This window comes from Betta splendens, chromosome 19 (genome assembly GCF_900634795.4).
Source record: "Betta splendens chromosome 19, fBetSpl5.4, whole genome shotgun sequence".
Classification (NCBI taxonomy): Eukaryota; Metazoa; Chordata; class Actinopteri; order Anabantiformes; family Osphronemidae; genus Betta; species Betta splendens.
This window is the reverse complement of record NC_040898.2, coordinates 9,172,793-9,194,688: the sequence shown is the minus strand read 5'-3', so window position 1 is coordinate 9,194,688 and position 21,896 is coordinate 9,172,793. Positions and strand designations below refer to the sequence as shown.

The 21,896-nt window shown below is 49.4% G+C and overlaps 3 protein-coding genes across 7 annotated transcripts; all 3 read left to right on the top strand.

The window, feature by feature from the left end:
* The first annotated feature begins 139 nt into the window (after positions 1-139).
* si:ch211-183d21.1 (uncharacterized) lies at positions 140-7,393 on the top strand. Its single transcript, XM_029134051.3, has 12 exons — positions 140-301; positions 1,119-1,955; positions 2,049-2,229; positions 2,507-2,646; positions 3,112-3,674; positions 3,746-4,019; positions 4,107-4,302; positions 4,707-4,891; positions 5,004-5,099; positions 5,177-5,341; positions 5,782-5,875; positions 5,947-7,393. Exons 2-12 carry the CDS (start codon positions 1,133-1,135, stop codon positions 6,008-6,010), a joined length of 2,781 nt encoding a protein of 926 aa, XP_028989884.1. The 5' UTR covers positions 140-301; positions 1,119-1,132; the 3' UTR covers positions 6,011-7,393.
* A 314-nt stretch (positions 7,394-7,707) lies between these two features.
* Positions 7,708-14,920, top strand: nlrc3 (NLR family, CARD domain containing 3). 2 transcript variants are annotated; one of them, XM_029134044.3, is made up of 19 exons: positions 7,708-7,872; positions 8,757-8,906; positions 9,203-9,466; positions 9,564-11,310; positions 11,386-11,472; positions 11,553-11,636; positions 11,772-11,855; positions 11,943-12,026; positions 12,121-12,204; positions 12,307-12,390; positions 12,498-12,581; positions 12,783-12,866; positions 12,971-13,054; positions 13,266-13,349; positions 13,456-13,539; positions 13,615-13,698; positions 13,874-13,957; positions 14,462-14,545; positions 14,636-14,920. In XM_029134044.3, exons 2-19 carry the CDS (start codon positions 8,783-8,785, stop codon positions 14,724-14,726), a joined length of 3,405 nt encoding a protein of 1,134 aa, XP_028989877.1. In that variant the 5' UTR covers positions 7,708-7,872; positions 8,757-8,782; the 3' UTR covers positions 14,727-14,920. The 2 variants fall into 2 exon arrangements, with proteins under 2 accessions (XP_028989877.1, XP_028989876.1); XM_029134043.3 differs by having other exon boundaries at positions 12,121-12,390.
* Positions 14,921-16,064: 1,144 nt separating this feature from the next.
* Positions 16,065-21,527, top strand: LOC114845719 (glucagon receptor-like). Of its 4 annotated transcripts, none has more exons than XM_055504594.1 (14): positions 16,065-16,315; positions 17,605-17,692; positions 17,818-17,920; positions 18,042-18,122; positions 18,353-18,474; positions 18,594-18,700; positions 18,780-18,936; positions 19,023-19,182; positions 19,338-19,398; positions 19,485-19,554; positions 19,662-19,753; positions 19,878-20,016; positions 20,122-20,163; positions 20,248-21,527. In XM_055504594.1, exons 2-14 carry the CDS (start codon positions 17,630-17,632, stop codon positions 20,311-20,313), a joined length of 1,263 nt encoding a protein of 420 aa, XP_055360569.1. In that variant the 5' UTR covers positions 16,065-16,315; positions 17,605-17,629; the 3' UTR covers positions 20,314-21,527. The 4 variants fall into 4 exon arrangements, with proteins under 4 accessions (XP_055360569.1, XP_028989916.1, XP_028989917.1 ...); XM_029134084.3 differs by having other exon boundaries at positions 16,067-16,315; positions 18,023-18,133; XM_029134087.3 differs by having other exon boundaries at positions 16,067-16,315; positions 18,023-18,122; positions 20,248-21,526.
* The last annotated feature ends 369 nt before the right edge of the window (positions 21,528-21,896 follow it).

Below are 21,896 nucleotides of genomic sequence, written 5' to 3'. Positions count from 1 at the left end.
GGCTTCAGTTACGCGCCTTTTGACTGTAGCAGCATCACGTTACTGGTGTTTTATCCTCAGCTGTGGATGATTGAATGGAGCGGTAGGAAAGAGGGGAGAGGAGGGGAGAGGAGGGGGGAGGGGGGGTGTCTCCGGCAGGCATCCTCCCCCTCGGCCACTGTGACCGCCCACAGTCCGGGGGAGAAAGTGCTGCTTTGTGAATGAAGGGAGCGGCGGAGGGCACAAAACAAACTTTACCGCCGCTATTTCCGACGACGGGAGATTTCACAGTGAAGCGGGAGCCGCGCTCCGCAGCAGGACCGTAAGTCACGCGCTGTTGCGGGACCTTGCGTTGCGTTGCGTTGCGTTGCTGGGGGGCAGATTGACAGGGCTTTCTTCTTTCCGTCGGGGAGATGCGGGCTCGGCCGTGACTGGAATAACAGTCGGGAGATCGGGGCTGATTTCAGGGCTGGATTTAACTCCGGAGGCGTTTTTTCACCCGCAGAGGTCGTTTTATTGTCCCCACGATTTCTTTCTAGCAACTATCGCGCAAACTGGTCCCGCTGCGTTTATGGCGCATTGTGGACCCCGTTTGAGTGATTTGGGGATTAAATCGGATCAGCGGTCCGCACCGTGCGGTCGAGTTAATCCTGAGAAATGATACACTTCTAATTTATTTCAGATTATCGGACCACTGAATCCCACCGACGCGCAGTCGCGCGCTTCGGCGTTTTTTCGCGCAAAGTTTCCATCTGCTTTCCAGCGTGTTTCGCAACATTTCATGACTCATGCAAAAGACGTGTGATCCCAGTGCCACCATGAACAAAACACAGACTCATAGAAGACTCATTCATGATGTGGTGGGGTCTCCGCTTCAGGGGCAAAGTTGGGAACATGAGCAGTGATTCCTTTAATCTGCTTATTTCTTGTTCCACTTGAAGCAACTCGATGCTTAGTCTTTATGTGTAATTTATTGCAACAGGATGTAAAATTCAACATGATTGTGATTATTTCCTGCACTTCACTGATTAGTCTCATCAGTGGTGCAAAGCCCGGACATTAGAGTCTTTAGAGCTCGAAGAAATCGCGTTACTGTGAAGGTTTCCAAGTCATCTGCCTGTTCTTTCTGCTGCTTACAGAGGAGCTGTACGTCATGGGGGTGGCTTTGGTCTGGGTGGCAGGTCTCGTCCTGGTGGTGACGGTCGCCGGGGACCCCTGCCTCATCATCAGCGAGGTCAACGCCGACAACCCCAAACTGGACACCACTGAGTTTGTGGAGCTGTATCACACCAGCGGCCAACGGGCCGCGCTGGACGGCTACACGCTGGTGTTCTACAACGGCAACGGGAACGTGGCCTACAAGGTCATGGACCTGAAGGGCCAGAGCACGGATGACCGCGGCTTCTTCCTGGTGGGCTCGGTGGACATGCTGCCCAAACCCGCCATCCCCCTGCCGCCGAACACGGTCCAGAACGGCCCGGACGCCATCGTCCTCTACCGCACGTCCGCCGCCCGCTACAGCGAGAAGATGAACGTCACCGCCGCGGGTCTGGTGGACGCCGTGGTGTACATGACGCGGCGCACCGGCGGCGCCGAGGTGCTCGCCGAGGTCCTGACGCCGGGCGAGCCGGCCCACGTGGAGGACGAGGCCACGCTGGAGGGCGACGAGTCCATCGAGAGGTGCCTGCTGTCCGAGGACCGCTGGGGCTTTCAGGTGTCCTCGCCGTCCCCGGGCCAGCGGAACAACTGCACCCCGCCCGCGGCCCCGCCCGCCGGCCCCGTCATCACGGAGCTGAAGCTGGGGGGGGGGCAGGTGGACGGCTTCGTGGAGCTGTCGGAGGCGCCGGCCGCGGCTCCTCTGGCGCTGGTGGTGCTGGACGGGAGGACGGACACGGTCAGCGTGAGCGTGGACGTGAAGACGGAGTCCTCCAGGAATGGCCTGATCTCCACCAGCATAGACAAGAGCTTCATGAAAGGTCAGTGGGTCCCGCGGGGGCCGGGGGCCGGGGGGGCGGGGGCCCGTCGTCTCTCGCTCAGTCAGAGGACCTGTGTTGTCCCGGCGGCTTTAGGGGACGAGTCCGGGGCGGTGGCCGTCTACAGCGGCAGAGCCGCAGACTTCCCCGTGGGCAGCGCGCTGAGCCAGACGCAGCCCTTGGACGCGTTCGTGTTCGCCGGCCCTGGAAGCAGGCCGAGTGCCAACCTCACAGAGACCCTCATCCCCGGCAGGCAGCCCTACCAGCTGAGCCACAGGCAAGCGACTGTGATGGCTTTGCACTCCTGTCACGCGTTTTTGCTCCGAATATTGAGCCCCGGTAACGGCCAGCAATGCTAAACAAGTGGGGGGAGTATTAGCTCATGTTGTGTCATCGCAATAGAGAAGTAGCACTCTGCTTACTTATATCTTACATTATAATAGTATTAGAAATCATATTAGAAAATCCTTGGAGAGTCCTTGGAAAAAATCCATGATAGTTCTATGGCTTAGCTTTTATTATTTGTTTATTTCTTGATTTTTTCATTTCATCAGTTTGAGAGAAGGAGGCTTCTACCTCAGCCGCTGCGGCGTCGCCACCTGGGCCAGAGACCCGGGCGTGTTCTGGGAGGCCCCGCAAACCCCCGAGCAGCCCAACCAGTGCCCCTGGCCCAAGATCTGCCCCCACAGCATACGTGAGTGCTCCGGGATTTTACAATTTTTGGTTTTTGTTAGAATATAATAAGAAATAGGGGAGGCTGAAGAAGCAACTGACAATATTTCACAGCAAATTGAGCCTGTTATTTCTAAAGAAGCTCGTCGGCCTGTAAACAACACCGGTCATCTTCCTGTCAGTGTCTTCAAACTGGTTATTCTTCCCATGGAGACGTCCTCAATAGGCGACACAACAGACCCGTTGTCCAGCGTCTACGAACTGTACGCTGACCTCGCTGGCCTTTTTTAGGTCACCCCCCGCTAGCTGAGGAAGTGGGGAGCAAAGTTTGATCACTGGAACAAGTATTGGCCAATGGGGAAGGGAAAGTAGATGATGGAAAAAGGAAGTAATACTAGAAGGCAAAGGCTGAAGAAATACTGTGAAATTCCCTGTTTACAGTCTCCGAGGGTAAAGAACCAGTAGTTCATGCCTTCCTGCGCTTTAGTCGTTCCAGGTGGCACGGATTCGCCCCCTCACCTGCCGCCGTGGGGCAGCAGCGACTTCCTGATCAACGAGCTCAACACCGACACGCCCGGCGCCGCGGAGGACGGCGAGTACATCGAGCTGTGGCACCCGTCGGGCCGCCGGGTCTCGCTGCAGGGCGTCTGGATCCTGCTGTTCAGCGCCCACAACAACAGGCCCTACCGCGAGATCAGCCTCAGCGGGCACCTCACCACGTCCAAGGGCTACTTCCTGCTGGGCAGCGACAGGCTGGTGCCGGCCCCGTCGCTCCGCCTGCCCCCCAACACCATCCAGAACGGGCCGGACGCCGTGGCCCTGTACCGCAGCCCGTCCGGGCCGCCGTCCACGCAGGGGGGGATCCCCACCAGAGGCCTGCTGGACGCGGTCGTGTACCGGCAGAGGGGCTCGGACTGGGAGGCGCAGGAGCTGAGCAAGGCGCTGACCCCGGGTCAGCTGCCTCTGCTGGAGGACCCGGAGGTCCTGCCGGGGGACGAGGCCCTCAGCCGCTGCAGAGGCCTTTATCCCTATGATCTGTCGGCCTTTTCCGTGAGTGCAGAAAGAAGATGTATTCGGAAGTCTTTAAACTCTTGTCCTGATCCTGGTATTCTGATACCCAGGTAGCTCCGCCCACCCCTCTGAAGGAAAACATGTGCCCCCGCCCACCCCCCGTCCCCGAGGGCGTGGTCATCAGCGAGGTGACCAGCGGCTACTGGACCAATCACAGACAGCAGAGGGCCTTCGTGGAGCTGCAAGGCCCGGCCATGACAGACCTGCAGGGCCTGGTGCTCACCGTGTTCGACGAGGAGCACGATGGCACCGTCATCGCCGTGCCTTTGAGCGGGTCCATCGACGCGCATGGCTTTTACGTCGTTGGAAATGTCAAGGAGGCAGGTGAGGCCGTGGAAGATGATGGATCATGTTATGGATGTGACCAGCGCCACCGTCTCCTCTATAATAATCTCCCTCTCTCCCGTATAGATCAGGCTTTCCCAGGAGACTCCACGGTGCCGGCTCGAGGGGCCGTGGTCCTGTGCTACGACTTTTTCGGCGTCTGCAGAGCCGGCACCGCGCTGACCAACTCCAGCCTCAGAGACGTCCTGGTGTTCAGCGAGAACCAGCGGCTGCTCTCCTCCTTGTCCACCGCCAGGGGGCGCCATGTCCTTCCCGCTCTGAGGTAAACCCCAGTTTGAACCTGAGATGATGAATCACAGTTACGGACTGAGTCTGCCTGACAGGTGAGGACCTACTTATTTTAATGGACTCAAGCTTCCTGTGTTGCTTTTTGATCACAGCAGGCTCACTTATAAGTGGAGAAAGTTACCATGGTAACCCAAGCGCCACCGCTAACCAGGGTGGGTTAATCTCACACAGTTGGATCAAAACACCCAATTAAACTGTCGGTGTTCTAGGAAACCACTGGACGGGGTTCTAACATTAATTGACTCCACCACAGAGCCTTAATTGGCTTCATGTCTGTGACTGTTCCTAACGTTAGAGATTTACCACAATGTTTAGGCAGCTTTAGAAACCGTAACAAGGAAGCTGCCATGGCCGCGGTTAACGAACGCGTCCGCGCAGGTCGGTGGGAGGCGGCCCCGTCTCCCTCAGCCGCTGCTCCTGCTGCGAGCCGAGGAGCCCCTCGTCCTGGACCAGCTCGTCTCCCACGCCCGGCGGCACCAACCTGTGCCCCAGCGCCGCCTTCTCCAGCCACATCGACCTGTGCCTCGGACCGCTGCCCGGCGACTGGCAGGAGCAGCCAGGAAGTGAGTGAGTGAGTGAGTGAGTGAGTGAGTGAGTGAGTGAGTGAGTGAGTGAGTGAGTGAGTGAGTGAGTGAGTGAGTGAGTGAGGTCTAACGGTGGAAGGCTTTTTCCCAGATTGCAGCGCTGTGATCCAGGGAAGGGGGGCGGCTGAGGTGGCGCGTTACCTGGAGCAGAGGTGCCGCTGTGGCATCTCCGCCTTGTACCTCCAAGGTCAGACAACCTCCATCATGTGAGTTAGAAGCGTCGTATTTCTCTTTTTTTTAAAAAAGCGACCCTTCACGTTGAAGGGACCAACTTCTCCTGCGTGTCCGGGTGGCTGCGAGTGTGGGGGGACATCCAGGCTCTGTCCGACCACCAGAAGACCCTCATCATCCAGACGTCGCACATGAACCCTTCGTCTGGACAGGGGGACGCCTGTTCTCCCCCGACCACCGGCCGCTACACAGGCACGGGTGAGATGGTTTTATTATTAGCTCAACATTTGGCCGTGAGCTTCATCCGTGGCCTCGGGACGATTGTAAATCTACATTATATGTGGGTACACAGAAACTCAAGGTTACATTAAAACGCTGGTTGAGCAGATCTCCAGATGCCGAACAGCTTTTAAAGCTCGGTTGAAAAAGGCTTAATGCAGCCTAATGCTATAACACAACAAAGACTCACAAAAGCCTAGAAAACCTCACGTCCGTCTGTGCCGAACAAGAAGCGCGTCCTCGCTGATTCTCAAGTGTTCCTGCGGTAAATACGCTCCTCGCAGCGAGTTCATCCGTCCCAGAAACAAAACGAAAAGCTCTCCTCTGCTCAACGAGCGCTTGCCGTAACACGGGGGTGGATGTGACGCGCGCGGCTCGCACCGCGGGGGGTTCAGCTCCTGCGTCTGTGTCTCCCCCAGCCTCCACCCTGGGCCTGCAGATAGGCCTGATCGCGGCAGTGCTCCTGCTGCTGGGCCTCGGAGCTGCTCTCGTCGCGTACTTCTACAGGAGGAGGTGAGGGCTCGCGCTGGGGTTGGTTCCACTCGTACGTATGAGGCTGGTTAACGTCGGCGTTCTCCCCGCAGGCGCCCGGCGGATTATTACACCATGGAGCTGAGCGAGCACGCCGAGGGTCTGTCCGATCTATAATGCAGGCTTTAAACCGCTGCTCGCGCCTGGAAGCTCGCTGGTCGCGGAGCAGCCCCGTGCGGTCGACGGCGCCACCGAGATCAAACCATGGGCGCCATTTTAAAAGGAGGATCAAAGGGAGAATCTTTTCAATACTTGAGTCCTACTTGGTCATTTTTGTTGACTTGTTTGTTACTGTTGAAAAAAAGCCTTTACCTGAGAACGTCCGGCTTCATGCGGAAGCTCCTTCCATCCTTCTCTCTGCTGGTTCTATGGTGATTTAGCAGCGAGCTTTATGCATAGGTCTGTATCTGCCCTTCAAACTGGGTTGGCCTCCTGCTCCATGCTGTAAAAGTGCTTAAACCAGTTCAGATGTGGTCACGGAAAAGGGCTTGGTCGTCTTTTAAATGTGAATGTCTTTCGCTAACTCGCTATGAGTGTCTGTAACCACTTTCGTATGCTTACCTTAAGCGAACTGTTTACATTTTGATTTTAAATTCGAGGAATGAGCCGTGAGAGTGAAGGCGGTTCTGTTGGTTCTGTCGCTGTACTTGCTTGACGTGGGGTCCAGTTCAGCCGTCTCCGCTGCAGCCATAAGTGTAAATACTATGAATGTGATGTTTGTGCGGTGGCTTTTAGCACCAATCTGAAGTTAAATTATTCTAGAAGTATGAAAAGATGTAAACTGGCTGATTTAGTTGGTAGGTAATAGATAAAAAAATAAAATGAAGGCTTATTCAAATAATCAGAATCGCCAAGATCAAGTGCCATGACCTGAACCTGGAGAACATTATATTTTTGATAATGTCAGTGCCGCTTGCCTTGTCCTGTCGCTTTGCTCGTGGCATGAGGTGAAGACGTTTGCTTCTTTCACCTCAGTAGCGGCTGAAATCTTCTGAATGACATCTGTTGATACGTTTCCTATTATATATGAAATCAGATTTATTTTAGAAGCAACGCGGATGCTTTGAGCTAACTATTATGTAAAAATGAAAAAATGTAGATGTCAAAGCATCGACATGATGTAAATTAAGGCTTTTTTTAGCTTTAAATGCTTAATTAGGTTATGAATTGTTGAATTTAATTGTTTGTTTTCGTTTGGTTTCTTTATCTCTGTGCTGTAAAGTCTAATAATATGCAGTAACACAAAGCCGGAGGATTCAGTTCCACCTCAGGATCACACCCCAGATAATATATAGCTGCACTCAAATGACACAGCTGTAACACACACAGGACATAGTTCAAGTGGTGCATCCATCCCTTTATGTACAGTACATGTGGAAATAAATAAAAACTGTCAACAATTTCTATTCAGCATTTCTTTCAAATCCTTTCTATTCATTGTTCTTTTAATGGTTTGTGTATCAAATTAGAAATAAAATACTTTTCCTGAGGTGCGTTAAATGTGTTTTCTGCTGTTTGATTTTTAAGTCTGACTCAACTTGACCTTTCTCAACCATCAACACCTGGTCTGATGTGAGTAGCGCTCAGCAGCGCTCGTCCTTTGCAGGATGTTCACTTCTGCGGTTGGACTCTGGCACGCACACATGAAATGTGGCCACTCTGACCTCGTGCCTTGTCACACTGTGCGTTCAAGTGCGAAGCAAAAGGATTCTGTCTTTTTTTTTCACTCTGACCTGCAAACCGCAAGACAGGAAGGCAGATCAGATAGACAGGAAGCTGCAGCATCATGCTCTCTACTTGGGCTGCACCCAGTTTGCAGCTCCCATACCTTGCGTGCTACAGTACTGTCATATTCTACACACCTCCAGCTCCCGTATGTTTGCTTTTGTGTTTTTTATGGCGTTACCCTATAATTCATGTGAGGGGGCATCGGTTTTTGTTTGTTGACACCTTTCTTGGACAACTTCAACAAGCCAATGGTGAGTAATTTCAGCGCTTTGTTGTTGTTTTTTTTAATTTATTCCTGACGCCATTAAGTTTGAGGCCAGACTGAACTATTATTAATATTTACTTAAACTGTGTACCATCAATTTTCAAGTCATGTTGCCACTGGGCTTAAAAAATAATGCTTTGAAAGTCACATGCAGTGTTTTAATTTTGGAAATAGAAATGATTTTGTGTGATTCTTCAGCCTGCGTTGACCTTCATAGCTTCACCCTTTAGCGTCTAATCACTGTCCCCAGTAACTGGGATCTGCATCAGTAGCCGAACTATAGTTGGAAGTGCCCCATTCATTAATACTGTTAGATTACCAGCAGAGACGGTGGAGCCGCTGCAACGTCTGCGTGTTTAAGTCGGCTTCCTTTGTGAAAAGTGACGTGTTGGCTGAGAAACCACACAGGAAGCTGTTTGCCATTTTCTGCATGTCTCGCTGTCTGAAACCTTTAGCAACATTTAAATCTAGAGAGTTGAAATACTTTCACTGCATCTTTTAGTAATTCTGCAGTGCAATGCAAATAAGTTGCATTTGCTGTGTTCTGTGAAAAGAACAAACTGAGGGTGTTTGTTGTTACAGAATGTGGAGTGCGATCGCTGCAGGACCAAACTCATCATAATAGCAGACATTGCGCATTCTTTGCTCCCCTACATGACATGACACTTATTCTACCAGATTACTCCTCTCATAACATAATATTCACTGTAGGTTCACAGCTGGCCCCCAACCGGGTTATTTCTGGTTTTATATGCAAATCAATATCAACTTTTCTTTTTCTCAGCCTGTCTGTCCAGACTGGGCTCACGGAGCTGCTGGCACAAATGAGTGAGATCGTTAACGTCTGAATTTTGCCCGAATGAAATGCAGAACGGCAGCAACGAGCAGAACCTCTCATGGAGCGGAAGACGCATTACGATTCCATCCTGGACCGAAGCAAGCGCATCACGTGGCAGGACGACTGCTACGTTGACCTGCAGTCTCGCTCCTGTTCGTCCTCATCTCAAGCAGAAACGGAAGGTGAGCAGGCTACACATTATGCACCACATGCAACAAAACCTTTTTAAAGGACAGCTATTACACTGATGAATGTTTCGACTGCTGCCTAGTTACCTCAGACTATGACATCATCCTCACCGCTTCTGCTTTCCTGGTGAATAAAATTATTTAGATATAAATGCTTATTTGTCCCAGATGCTTGTATTTAAATGGCATCTTCTTAGCTGGTACACGTTTAAAGAAAGATCTGACACCTGTGTTCTTGATGTGGTGACCTCTGCTCTGCTCTGATGTGATCTGTGACCTCTTTGTTTTAGAGCTTGGCTGGATCCAACTGCATCAGGACCAGTTCCAGCGCTTCACTACAGCCACCTTCCTGGAGGAAATGTTAACCCACATGAGAAAGGTGGACCTGCTGACGTCCGCTGAGGAGGCCCGGATCAAGGAGGCGGGTCGGCTGCAGGACCGAGTCAGCGTGTTCACAGCCGTGGTCGCCGGCAAAGACGGCCAAGTCTCCGACGCCCTCCGTGGTTTCATCGAGAGCTCAGATTCTCAGGTGGCTCAGCTCATCGTGAACTATGGTAAGCGGCTTCCTGTGTTAGTCGTTATTTAAAACACACAGTAGTCTAGATCTCCAGGAATTTGCAGCACTCAACACAAACCCGCTGTTTTCTGCAGATGGCATCGTGAGGGAGCACAAAGAGGTGCTGCTGCGGAGGTACGAGCAGCTCCGAGACAGAGACTCGGTCAGCTGCCCCCAGCTGAACATCTCAAACAGGGCCTTGCTTCTGGTGGACGGCCTCTCGGACCTCCAGCAGAAAGAACACGACCTGATGCAGGTGGGAGCGACTCGAGGAGGCAGGAGGAACCACCTCAGACAGCTGGGGCTGGCCAAGCTTCTGGAACCCCTGACCCGGGTCAGCCTGCCGCCCAGGGTCTCGCTCACGGTCGGGGTGGCCGGCATCGGCAAGACCACCTGGCTTCGGCACTTCATCAAGCAGTGGAGCCAAGGGCTGATCTGCACGGACGTGAGCTTCGTCCTGCCGTTTACCTTCTGCGAGCTGAACTCGCTGGAGAAGCTGTCAGCTGAGAGGCTGGTCAAACTGGCCTTTCCCCATCTAACAGATCCCAGTCTGGTCCTGAGCAGCTCCTGCCGGACTCTTCTCATTCTGGACGGTTTGGACGAATTCAGGTGCCCCTTGAATTTCGCCGACGCAGCGTCCTGCACTGATCCAAAGAAAGAAGTCTCCATAGACGACCTGGTCACCAACATCATCCGGGGGAATCTGCTCCCTGACGTCGCAGTGTGGGTCACGTGTCGGCCTGGAGTAGCCTCGCTCATACCCGGAGGACTGGTGGACAGGGTCACCGAGATCCCGGGGTTCAGCCCCAACGACGTCCAGACCTTCCTCCGGCACCACTTTTCCGAGAGGGGGTTTTCCAGCAACATATGGGCGCACTTGGAGTCGCATAAGATTTTAAAGGTGATGTGCTACATACCATGCATTTGCTGGATAGTAGCAGACACGCTGACGTACATCATGCAAAGTGAACCGCAGGAAGGCCTCCCAAAGACCTGCACGGGGCTCTACGCTCACTTTTGTTCCATGAAGGCAGAGTTGGGTGAACCCAGAGGTCGAGAGCCTGTAAAAACGGACCAGGTTCATGGGAGCAACCGTAAACTGCTGGGGAATCTGGGGCGACTGGCGTTTTATGGCCTCCTCAAGCACAAGTACACGTTCAGCGAGCAGGACCTCAGGGCCAACGGGATCGAGCCGCTCTTAACTCAAAGCAGCCTCGGTAGTGGGCTTCTGGTTCGGGAGGACTCCATCATATTCACCACCTACCGGTTCACTCATCTGACTCTGCAGGAGTTCCTCGCGGCCACGTTCTACCACGCCTCCTCCAAGCGAGCGATCTTTGACCTGTTCTCAGAAAGCACCATGTCCTGGCCCAAGATCGGCTTCCAGAACCACTTCAAAAGCGCCCTCCAGCGCTCGCAGCAGGCCGACGACGGCCACCTGGACGTGTTCGTGCGCTTCGTGACCGGCCTGCTGTGCCCGGCGGCGCTGAAACCCCTCGGGGGCCTCTTGGCCCTCGGAAAGGACGACGGCAACCAGAAGGCGTGGGCAGCGGGCTTTCTGCAGAGCCTCCTGGTGGGCGCCGGCGCCGTGGTGTCGCTGCGCGCCGTCAACCTGGCGTACTGCCTGCAGGAGCTGCAGCACACGGAGCTGCTGCGCGGCGTGGAGGAGGACCTGCGGCTCGGCAGCCTGGCGGGGAAGCTGAGCAGGGCCCACTGCGTCGTGCTGGGGTACCTGCTGCACGTGTCCCCCGAGTGCAGCGAGCGGACCAACCTGACGGGCTCCTTGAACTACGCCACGGTCAAATGTCTGCTCCCGCAGCTGCTCTACTGCAGCCATCTCAGGTCGGGGCTGCCGGGAGCCAGGTCAGAACCCGAAGGGGAGGCCAAAGATGTTAAAGCGCTTTATCTGTGCAACAGGTTGGAGAATAACCACTTTAAAGACGATGTCATGGAACTACTGGGAAGCCTTCTGAGTGCCAAAGACTGCCACATTCAGAAGATAAGGTGAGGTGGACTCATCATATATATATGAGTCCAACCCATATACATATACATACTGAACTGCTTTTCAATTCTCTCCTCAGTTTGGCTGAGAATCTCATCAGCAACAAAGGCGCCAAAGCCCTGAGCCGGGCCCTCCTGGTGAACCGCACGCTAACTTCGCTCAAGTGAGCTCTGTTTGGTGGCCTTCACATATGCCTGATTATAATGGCTGAAGCATGAGCAGTTGACATCTACAAAAACAGGATGTTGGATTTTTTTTAATCTTATCTCTATTTTATGCCTATTCATCTCTTTGTTAGTCTCCGCAACAACAACATAGGCTCCAAAGGTGCCAGGTTTCTGTCAGAAGCCCTGAAAATGAACCAAGTCCTGGTTTCGGTTAAGTGAGTATAACCTCCTTGGGTTCCTTCATTCACACATGCCAGCGTTAGACTTTGGGCTGGTGCTGGAGCTGTACTGTTTCTGATCAGCTTCCAGAACAACGCCATTGAGGAGGAAGGGGCTCAGGCCCTGGCGGAAGTCCTGCAGTGCAACCGCAAGCTGGTGTCTCTCAAGTGAGTGTCGCCCTCCATGCGCTTGTGTGTTAGCACGCTAACGTTAGCGCGCGCGCGTGTCCGTGCTCACACGTCTGACCTTCCTTTGGTTTAGCATGCGGAAGAACGCGATCGGAGCGGGAGGAGCCAAGAGGATTGCGGAGGCGCTGAAGACAAACCGGACCCTCACGAAGCTGATGTACCCTCCAAATCCTATATCGCTCCACTCCAGAGACCTTCTACTGATCTGTGCTGTGTTCATTCGGACAAATCCCTCTGTCCCGTCTCTTTGTGTCTGCAGACTTTGCAGTAACCAGCTCGGGGACAAAGGAACAATCGCTCTGGCAGAGGCGTTGACTCTGAACCACACTCTGCTCTCGCTCCAGTCAGTACATGTACCTCTTCCCCTGTACTTGACACTGTCATCATGATACATTAGATCACACACCGGAGACGTGACACATTTACTCATGTTAAGCTTTCTCTCTGCAGACTGCAGAGCAACTCCATCAGCAACAAGGGGATGACGGCTCTAACCAAAGCACTCAGGCTGAACCATGGCCTTGTCTCCTTGAAGTGAGTGTCAGGTTTAATGCTTTGACTGATGTTATTCAGCTTTTACTGCTTTTAAGTTAATAAACTCATCTGAGCCTATTGAAAGTAGAGATCAAGGTTTGTTTTTAATGCGATATTAGCGTTCCTCGGCATAAGGGCTGCGCTTTGTTGGCGAATCCTCATCGTGGCTCCTTCACGTTGGCGTATTTTCTCCGTAATTAGTTTGAGGGAGAACTCCATCGGGGTGGAGGGAGCGAAGAACATGGCCCACGCCCTTCACGAGAACAACTCTCTGCAGGAACTTGAGTGAGTCACGCCATTGACAGCTCGGCGGCGCCGTTATGGGATGTGTGTGGCACTGGTTATAACTGTGTTATAACTGTGTGTATAACTGGGTTTGTTGTCTCCAGCCTTACAGCCAATCTGCTGCACGATGAAGGGGTTCAGGCGATCGCTGGAGCAATCAGGGTCAATCAGGGCCTCACCTCGTTGCAGTAAGCGAACGTTTTAAGCAACACACGCATGCACACGCTGTGAGATCACAAGCTTCAATCACTTTTAAAATGCTCCTGACATTAGCAGAGTGGAGTCCAAGTGTTTTTCAGTAACACAGTATTATAAGCGGGTCTTACAGAGGTACTGTAGCTTGGACCCCATAATGGTCCCTGCCGTTGACGTCATCGTCCTCTCTGATTCCTTTGACAGCCTCCAGTGGAACTTCATCAAGTCTTCAGCCACCAAAGCTCTGGCCCACGCGCTGCTCTCTAATGCTACGATGCAGCTCCTGGAGTAAGTGCGAGAGTCCAGCCTCCTGCTACTGAAAAGCCTCGTGTCCAGTCACTGTCAGGGTTCACCTCAACCGTTGAGCTGAATCAGTCTTTCTCTGTGCTGGCAGTCTACAGGAGAACGCCATTGGGAACGAAGGAGTCATTTTTCTTGCTGAAGCCCTGAAAACCAACACATCTCTTCACACATTATGGTTAATATCGCAGCTTGTTTCTCGGACGTGTTGTGGTTTTCCCATCGTTCTCCGACATTAATGTATTTTCTGTAGTCTTCAGGGGGTGTCGTCGGGCACAAGTGGTGCCATTGCCATGGCAGAGGCTCTAATGTCCAACCAGAGCTTACAAACACTGGAGTGAGTTCGAGCTGTTTTATGTAACATTTAATTAGTAAGCAGGACTTAATAACATAACCTAAAAATAACCTCACCCTGGCATTGTTGGTTTGCTGCAGGACATTCTGCCAGTAATGTACAGCTGTTGCTGGGTTTTGTGTTTATCATTTTGACATTTGTCCATGGTGTGCTGCAGCCTGCGTGGGAACGCTGTGGGGATGGAGGGAGCGAAGGCTCTGGCTAATGCTCTGAAAAGCAACAGGAGTCTGAAGTCCTTGAAGTAAGTCCAGACCTAATTAAATGATGTTTACCCTCTCCTCCACTTCATTTGCTGAAGGAACATCATCTCATCGGCAATTAGATGCAAAGCAATAACTATATTAGGACTCAACTTCTTAGACCTAGTAGCGGTACAGCAGCAGGGCTGCCGTCTGTTCTTCCCCTCCTGTCCCGTTTCCTCTACTTCCTCCCACACTCAGGTTAATTGGTGAATCAAAATTACCCAGAGTTGTGAATGCTTGTCTGTCACCACATGTCAGCCTCTAATCGACTGGGGACCTGTTCAGCTTGTTCCCCTAGTGACAGCTAAAACTACCTCCAGCACTCCCACAGTGCCTAGCAAGGGAAAATGATGGATGGAGAATCAGTAGCGCTCAGCTGGTAGCCGAGGACTCTATTTAACCACGGATTCAGCCGTTAACCTCGGGTTGTTAGCTTGATTAGCTGCAAGGTGCCTCCAACAGTAGAAAATGATTTGTACGTCTGCGTCATGTGTAATTGTCAGTCTGCAGGAGAACTCTCTGGGAATGGACGGAGCCATATTTATTGCAACAGCGTTAAAGGGAAACCACCAGCTGACTTACATCAAGTACGCTTTGTCTTCTCTATCTCCACAGAGAAATACACATTGTCTCGCTGTTCATATCAGAAGCTGATCCATGTCTCTGTCTTCCTCCAGTTTACAGGGCAACGGCATTGGAGAATCTGGGGCAAAGGTCATTTCTGATGCCATCACAACCAGCGCTCCAGGCTGTGTGGTGGACATCTGACCAAAGAATGGCCTTTTCTAAGAGTTCCCATACAATTATAAAATGTAAAGCAATGTAAAGATAAGCTGTGTTTTATTTTGATGGTTTTTTGTATTTATTTGTAAACAATATCTATATCAAATTTTTACTTTTGCTCCCTTTGCACAATCCAGTCTCTTGTACAGTACATAAATAAATATTGAGCGTTCACACAGCGGGTTTGTTCAACCTGCCATTAATCTTTTGCGCACCCTGTCAACACATTTTTCTGCATCACTCAAGTCTCCTAAAGCACCAGAGAGGGATTTAACGAAGCTGTTAATTCAAAGCTACAGAACAGGCCTGAAGCTCATTTTCATTATTGAGGCAACACAAGAAAGAAGGCAGTAACAGTAATATATGTGTAATGGACGCAAAAACTGGTTAAACTGCTGAGTGGTATCCATGGCAACACATCATCAAGCTTCGCAGCAAAAAACGAAGGTCTGGTATATGGTATACATGTACTGTATAGTATGCTGTGTGCCACCTGTTGAGAAGAAACAAATGTTTTAGTGATGCCGCCTTCATCCCCCGGAGCAATACAAAAGAAGGTTCTTTCTTCTTTCACACACCTGTGTTCATACAAACTTTAGACTAAGGAGTAAAATTACAGTTCCACTGGATGAAATTACACCTGTGGTGCACAAGACGTCATTTATTATTATTATTTTATGACAAATATTCATCTCAGATGGTTTATTGTGGCAGCAGGGGGAACAGTAGGGATCCTGTGCAATGTTTGCGCATCCTACAAAGGAACTGCCACATGAAAAGAATATATGCAGCAGAAAAACATTGCAGATCTTCTCAGGACGAAAAATATCTGCCAGCCGAACTGTCTGAAGGGCAGGAAAAGTATTCTTTTTAAAGTTTACTTTAATAGAGATTTTCAAGCGTTTTGAAAAGCTTTGCAAGGTGTTTTTTCCATAAATAATATTAAATTTCCATATATTTCATTTCAAATTCTTAATTTAAATACATACATATAACCATTTAAGGTAAAAACTATTAACATATGATATTAGCAATCATTAAAACACCGATGAAACATCTGGTTGAGGTAAAATATTCCTGCTGGAATATTAAAAATTTATTTAGGCCCTAAACTGGTTCGTGCTTCGGTGGCACCAACGAGAACTATATTTAATATTAATATCTAGAGTTTGTATATGTAACCGCTTCAATAATGCCGTGACGCGTAAAATCCGGCATCTGGCCACCGGAGTGGTGACGCACCTGTTCGCACGCGCATACCTGTGCGCAAAAAGATGACACTCACGCCGCAGTGGCTGCTTTTGCGTTTGGATTCGCTGCATACACGTAAACTCGATTTCAGGTCTTGAAAGTTTGGAAATAAAGGAGTGATAAACGACCATAAACGATAAAGTGCGGGGTTTGGAAATGACAGAGAGGCGAGTGTGACGTGACTGACCATCTGACGACGACGACGTGGTGGAGGCGGTGGAGCTGCTTGTGACGGATGCGTCGCGCACCGTGCGGTGATGTGAGCGGGAGGGCAGCCCACGGTCGCCCACGGTCGTCACACGGAGGACGGAGTAACACGCTGTGTAAGTGGCAACTCTTCTCTACTCTTTGTTTTTAGCGGCGCCCATATTTAATTCGTTTTACAAGACACTAACGTGATATAATAGAATACATTTTCAGATTTCAGATTGAACAGATTGTCTAGATTCCATTTCTTGCGGGTTTTCGTGATCGCCGTCTTTAACTAAATGATGACGAAATGTTCTCTCAACTAATATGGATTATAACTAATGTTTCTCATTATGTATAGAAAACCCAGGCATTTAATCACAGGCTGCTTTTGTGAAGTCCACATTTTGTCTGAAACGATGAAGTTATGTAAAAGCATCGTTTTCCATGCGAAAAAACGCACTTGGCTGCTTTGTGAATTAATACTGCAAATGTTTGGCCAAGATTCACACTTAGAGTACATTTTGTATTTTTATTTGCTGTTACATCAGCACGGGTCTAATGATAACAGTTATGATAATAATCAATATAAACCTGATCAATGAGTTGTGTAGCTGTAACGTCTTTTGTTGCCGGGGCTCAGGAGAAGCGGGCAAACAGACACGTAAACGCTGTGAATCGCACTGCAGCTGCTGTTTCAGTAAACCCGGATTAAATGACTCATGTCTGAATGTCCAACAGGTTCAGGAGCATCCAAAGGATGGATGTTATTATGCCTAACATCCAATTACATTTGCAGCTGTCAATCTGGGGATGCAGACAACGAATCTGCATCAGACATATGACGTCTACGTTTGAGCTGTGGCTCTGAACTGGTTCGTTCTCCTTCATCTGATACATGTCAGACTTTTTAATGATTCTGCTCTATGACACCAGAAGCATCACACGTTGGATTGGGTGTGTGCAGGTGCAATGAAGGAGCTAGTGGCGGTTTTCTAACATTCCAGTCACTCCTCCCTCTGTCCCTCTCAGTGGGGGGTCTGTCACTGATGACAAACATCTGGCCCCCTGCTGGGACAGTAAACCTCTTTGAGCCTTTCCTAAATAGACCCAAGGGTGCGTTGAGTTCATCTGGCCGGCGGTGGTTTCAGTGCGCATGACGACATACTTTGTTGACGCGTTGCTGGAATTGACAGTAATTCACATCCTTAGAATGAAAACGGAGGCAGAGGAACAAGCAACACTCTCCTCGTACAGTAATTGAGGAGCAGAACGTTCGTTTTCATTCATGCTCCACATCTACCAGTGAATGAATGACTCACAACTATCAATTTGGTCAATTTGGCCTCTTCCTGAATTCAGTGTAGGACCATATGCACTCTTTTAAAATTTGAAATAATTCCCTTCATTTTGTTTCTTTCAGTTTTCCGGGTAAGACGTCCTCAGTGATGGATGGAATACAGGCCATAATGACTTATCTGATCTGCCTGCTTTCCCTGAATCTGCCGAAGGTGACTTTCAATATGACTCAATTTGGCTCAAGATAAGGATGAACTGAAGCAGCCCAACATTTGGTCCCTGAAAAATCATCATCTCAATGACTTGTAAATCACTTTTTTTGTGCACGCCCTCACAGTTTGAGACGGTCGGTGGGAAAGTGTTGGAGGAGACGTACATGAAGTGGGTCCAGTACAAGGACAACTGTGTCAGAATGATGACGGCTGAGCCGTTTCCTCAAGGTATGGAGTCGCTGACAGCAAAAAGGAGTGTGGTGCAAAATAGAATAAAAGGCATAAAAGAAAATATTGAAACATCTGTTTTGGTACATTGTTCTTTCCTAGTGGGCTTGTTTTGTAACAGGACATTTGACAGATACGCCTGTTGGCCTGATGCTCCAGCCGGCTCTGCGGTCAACATTTCGTGCCCTTTCTACCTGCCCTGGTACGACAAAGGTAGTAACTGACACCTTCAGTGACTCCACATCTGTCAGAAGTATCAAATACATGTTATTTTCCTTATTTAAAATATGGTTTGGAGTCGATTAATTGTTAAACAACCATGAAAGCAATTATATTATAGTTGTATAATAAATACTAATGAAAACAATTCTGTGCCAAGGCTTCAACCAGCTTTGTCCTATACTAGGAATAAACGCCTAATGTTTCCTCCAGTGTCGCAGGGCGTTGTGCGTCGGCGGTGTGGCCCCGACGGCCTCTGGGAGAGAGACGGCAGCGGACGCGTGTGGAGGGACATGAGTCAGTGTGAGGAGGAAAAAGAGGTCACATCCCAGGAGGTACCAGGCAAATGAAATAATGATGATCCAGTGTGTGTGTGTGTGGGGGGGGGGGGTCATTAGAGTTATTTCTAACTTCACATGGCTGAGAAGTAACTGGTGTGTATTTATCTTCCCAGCTGTGGTTCAAGCAGTTGATGGTGAGCTTCAGGGTGCTGTACACCGTTGGCTATTCCTTGTCCCTCCTCTCACTCACGATGGCGCTTATCATCCTTCTGGGTGTAAGGTAAGCTGCCCAATAACTCACAGCATCAATACTGTGATGAGCACTGTCCAACGCTCTTTATTATTACGCTCCGTGACAGGAAACTGCATTGCACCAGGAACTACATTCATGCCAACCTTTTCCTGTCCTTCATCCTGCGAGCCGTGTCCGTGATCGTTAAAGACACCATGCTGGAACGCCACTGGGGGCGGCAAATCATGAGACCGTCGGACGTGAGCGAGATGCTCAGTCACCAGGTGGGTCCGTCGGGAGTTTGCCGTCGGTCCCAAAGGTCCAGCGCGTGGTCAGATCCAGGCGTTCTCATGCTTCTTTCCTTTTCAAGGCTGCGCTAGGCTGCCGGTTAGCGCAGGCTATGATGCAGTATTGTGTCCTGGCCAATCACTACTGGTTCTTTGGAGAGGCCGTGTATTTGTACTCGGTGCTAATTGCCTCGGTTTTCATCGACAACAACAAGCCCTTGCCGTATATCTGCCTTGGCTGGGGTGAGTTGTGAGTTACGCACTGGTTGCAGTAGATAAAGACGCACACACAGGGAGTTAAGATAATAAGGTCAGGCTGTGTGGATTGATGAGTTCAACTATTTTGCGTTGTAAATTTTTCTTGTTGACCTCTTGCGCTCTGTTCAATCTCAACGTAGGAGTTCCTCTGCTGTTTGTGGTTCCCTGGGTCGTGATGAAGCTGTTAAAAGAGAACAAAGAGTAAGTGTGTACATACATGTATAAAATGTATATAGTGTCATCATGTGTAGAGGCCCATTTAAGACTACAATGGCTTTCTCCTCCAGGTGTTGGGCCTTCAATGAGAACATGAGCTACTGGTGGATTATTCGTTTCCCAATACTGTTTGCGTCACTTGTAAGGATGCGCCATATCAGTGCATTTTGGACATGTTGTAACTGTATAGAACAAGAAAACAAATAAAGAAAAACAACAGAAGAAATGTGTGATTTTCTCTCTGACAGATCAGCTTTCTGATTTTCATGAAGATCCTGAAGGTCATTCTTTCCAAATTACGGGCCAGCCACCAAAGTGGATACCCAGACTACAAACTACGGCAAGTTCAGCATGTTTTTCCAGCACGAGATTTGTCTGATTCTTTCAAATATTACAATAAGCAGCCAGATAGATTATAACGCTGACGTTGTGCTAATGCTCTGATGTTTGATCTGTCCTATTAGGCTGGCCAAAGCAACCCTAACCCTTATTCCTCTCTTTGGGATCCATGAGATTATATTCATATTTGCCACAGATGAGCAGACGACAGGCGTTCTGCGCTACGTTAAAGTCTTTTTCACCCTTTTTCTCACTTCATTTCAGGTCGGTGCATTGAAACAAGAGAACGGCTGCTTTCTCGTACTGATTTGTCTGAAATTGAAAGCCTGAAATTAACCAGAATTTGATAATCTGACTATTTTTCTCTAGGGTTTTCTGGTGGCTGTGCTCTATTGTTATGCCAATACAGAGGTCAGTTGTTTGCAGTTGTCTGAAAAAGAATTGCATTAAATGGCACATTATCTATAAAATAGATCACATCTGCTTTGTGTGCAGGTGAGGACAGAGCTGAGAAGGAAGCTTCACAGCTGGAGGATAGCGACAGTGACTGGACCCGAGTAAACGCATCCTCCCATCACCTGATTGCAACAGATCTAGATTCACAGCAACAAGGGCATCATTGTGTTTCACCCACTCACAAGAGTTCACGTTTTTAGATGCAGGTTCAGCCAGTTTCTTCGCAGAACGATGGTTCTGACCTGTTCATGAGCAGAAGAGAGACCCTGCAGCACCGAGATCAGACGGAGACTGGACAATTATTTGTGGCAACGTAAGTGTCCTTCCTGCTTCAGCTTTAAGGTCGTGTAGCTACTCCCACACTATCTATATAAATACATCCTTCAAGTACAACTCCCACCACGGTCACTTCCAGAAGTTCTCCGATGATGCCGCCAATCTTGGATGTGTATCAGGGGGGAAACGAGTAGGAGGACAGGGGGGTCATCTCTGACTTTATGGGCTGGTGTGAAAATAACCACCTCAACAACAAATCCTCAACACCAGCAAAGCAAAAGAGCTCGTTCTGGACTTCAGAAAGTCCCCTCCACCACCTACACCGGTGAACATCCAGGGCTCAGACACTGAGACTGGGGACACATTTAAATACCTGGGTGTTCATCCTCAACAGTAAACTGGACTGGTCAAACAACACGTATAAGAACAGCCAGAGTGGCCTCCACCTGCTGAGGAGACTGAGGTCCTTTGGTGTGTGCAGACAGCTGCTAAGGACTTTCTATGACACTGTGGTGGCCTCAGTAGTCCTGTATGGAGTTGTGTGCTGGGGGGGGGGGCAGTACAGGCAGAGACGGGAAGAGCCTCAACAAGCTGGTTCAGACAACAGGCTCTGTCCTGGGCTGCACACTGGAGTCCATGGAGGAGGTGGTGGACAGAAGGATGCTGGTAAACTAACATCCATCATGGAGAACCCTCCACCCCCTGCACCACTGTAGAGGCTCTGAGCAGCTCCTTAATCACCAGACTGTTACACCCACAGTGCAGGAAGGAGCGCTGGCGCAGGGCGTTATTCATATAACATTGTTTTTACCGCTGTGAATATGTAGGGCATGCAGAGACAACATTGATGCCTTGTTCTTGCACAGTTTATCACTGCTGTACAAGTATTCTCAGTATAAGTATGTACAGGTAATACTGTTGTTTATTATTATTAATGTTGTTGTTTCCTTTTGCACAGTTATTACTTTTCTTTCCTTTTCTTTTCTTTGTCCTGCAACTGTCCTGCTGCTGCTTAAAAGCATTTCCCCATTCTGGTATTAATAAAGTGGTATCTAATCTATTCTAATCTAGTCTAATCTAATATAATCTAATATAATCTAATCTATTCACTGTATGGTTTACATTTTTGTGGATATGTAAGATGGTGACTAAAAGTATATGGTTAAATTTATATAGTTGTAAAAATAGGACTTGTAAATAATAAATAATGGATTATAAAATTAAAGCACAGATTTTTATATTGACATCAAAAGTGTGATCATATATGACAGACTGTGGTTAAAAAAATTAAAACTTAATTTTTTTTAAACTCTGACAAGAATGACAATAATAACCTTAATTAAAGGTGTCTTAGATGGTCTTTTAAAACGTTTCCCTTTATTCCCAAAAATATGAGCGTGTAGGCTGAATTC